Here is a 1,147-nt window from a genome sequence, read left to right as displayed (position 1 = left end):
CTCGCCTTGGTTTATGTATTTGACGTGTTGAAGGTCTCCCGAGGAGAAACTCTCAAGCTCGATGTGAAGTACAAAGATATCTTCAAAGGCCGCTTTGGATTGTATCATACTCTGGTCGGCGAGAATGGCCAGAAGCTACATGCTCTCGTTGACACTGGATCGGGTTTCTTTTTCCTCATCTGGAAGAATTGGTTCGAGAAAGCCAGTGGACACCCCTGCAGTACTTGTCCCGTGGGGTGTTACGACTGTCCGAAGGCTTGCTCTGTGGGTAATGTGACGAGAACTGTTGAGTTCCTGGACCATTACACGGTGAAGACGTTTCAGCACAAGTCTAGATTAACCATTGGTCAGGTGTCGCAGATCCTCACTTTCGGACTGATATTCGACCAGAAACCCCCCGTCAGTAAAGTTCCTCCAGCTAACCAAATAGGTCTTGCGTATGATCCAGGTGACGTGAACTTCCCGTCTCTGATGACGCAGTTGCGTTCATCAAAAACTGTCACGACCCAGATCATTGCTCTCTACTTGTATCCTCCCGCTGATCTCAAGGAGGCATCGGCTGATGGAGGCCTACTGCTGGGTGGAGGCGATCCTGCATTATATGAGGGTGCACTGAAGTATGTCGTCTTCTCTTCGGCCGAAGAGTATAGGGTCAATCTTCGCAAGCTATATGTCGGTGTTGGACCTATATATTCTCTATTCAATATGAACCTTGATCTCGACACCGGCGCCAACGCTCTATTCGTTCCAAAATTATACTACATGAATCTCATCAAGGATATTCATGCTGAAACTGTCAAGGCTGCGGGTACGGATGTTGTCTTCGAGTACGACTCAAAAGAGATGCTATGGTCCTTCCCTTGCCAACACATGAGCAAGTTGCCACAGTTGAAGTTCGACTTGGGTCCTGAAGGCATGACTCCATTCACGATGACATACACGAACTATGCCAGGTATCAATATGGCATATGTTTACTTACTATCGCACTAGCCCCAGGGAATGATTGGACGTTCCATGACCGTATGCTGATCGGTAATTATTTTGAGTTCGATCCTTCTCTTAATCGAGTCGGAATCGGCAAGTTGAAACCCCGATCTCTATAAACGATTCTGTTATTTTGTGGTCTTTAGCATCCACGGTCTACCG

The 1,147-nt window shown here is 47.3% G+C and overlaps 1 protein-coding gene across 1 annotated transcript; it reads left to right on the top strand.

Annotated features, from left to right (window-relative positions):
* Positions 1–471: 471 nt before the first annotated feature.
* On the top strand, positions 472–1,104 carry Pmar_PMAR021671 (Cathepsin D precursor, putative; the record flags this gene model as incomplete). Its single annotated transcript, XM_002766806.1, has 1 exon — positions 472–1,104. The coding sequence occupies one exon, from the start codon at positions 472–474 to the stop codon at positions 1,102–1,104; it is 633 nt and encodes a 210-aa protein (XP_002766852.1).
* Between the last annotated feature and the right edge of the window lie 43 nt (positions 1,105–1,147).

Source organism: Perkinsus marinus, assembly GCF_000006405.1.
Source record: "Perkinsus marinus ATCC 50983 genomic scaffold scf_1104296971670, whole genome shotgun sequence".
Classification (NCBI taxonomy): Eukaryota; Perkinsozoa; order Perkinsida; family Perkinsidae; genus Perkinsus; species Perkinsus marinus.
The sequence above is the reverse complement of the archived record's forward strand: the minus strand, read 5'-3'. Positions and strand labels throughout refer to the sequence as shown.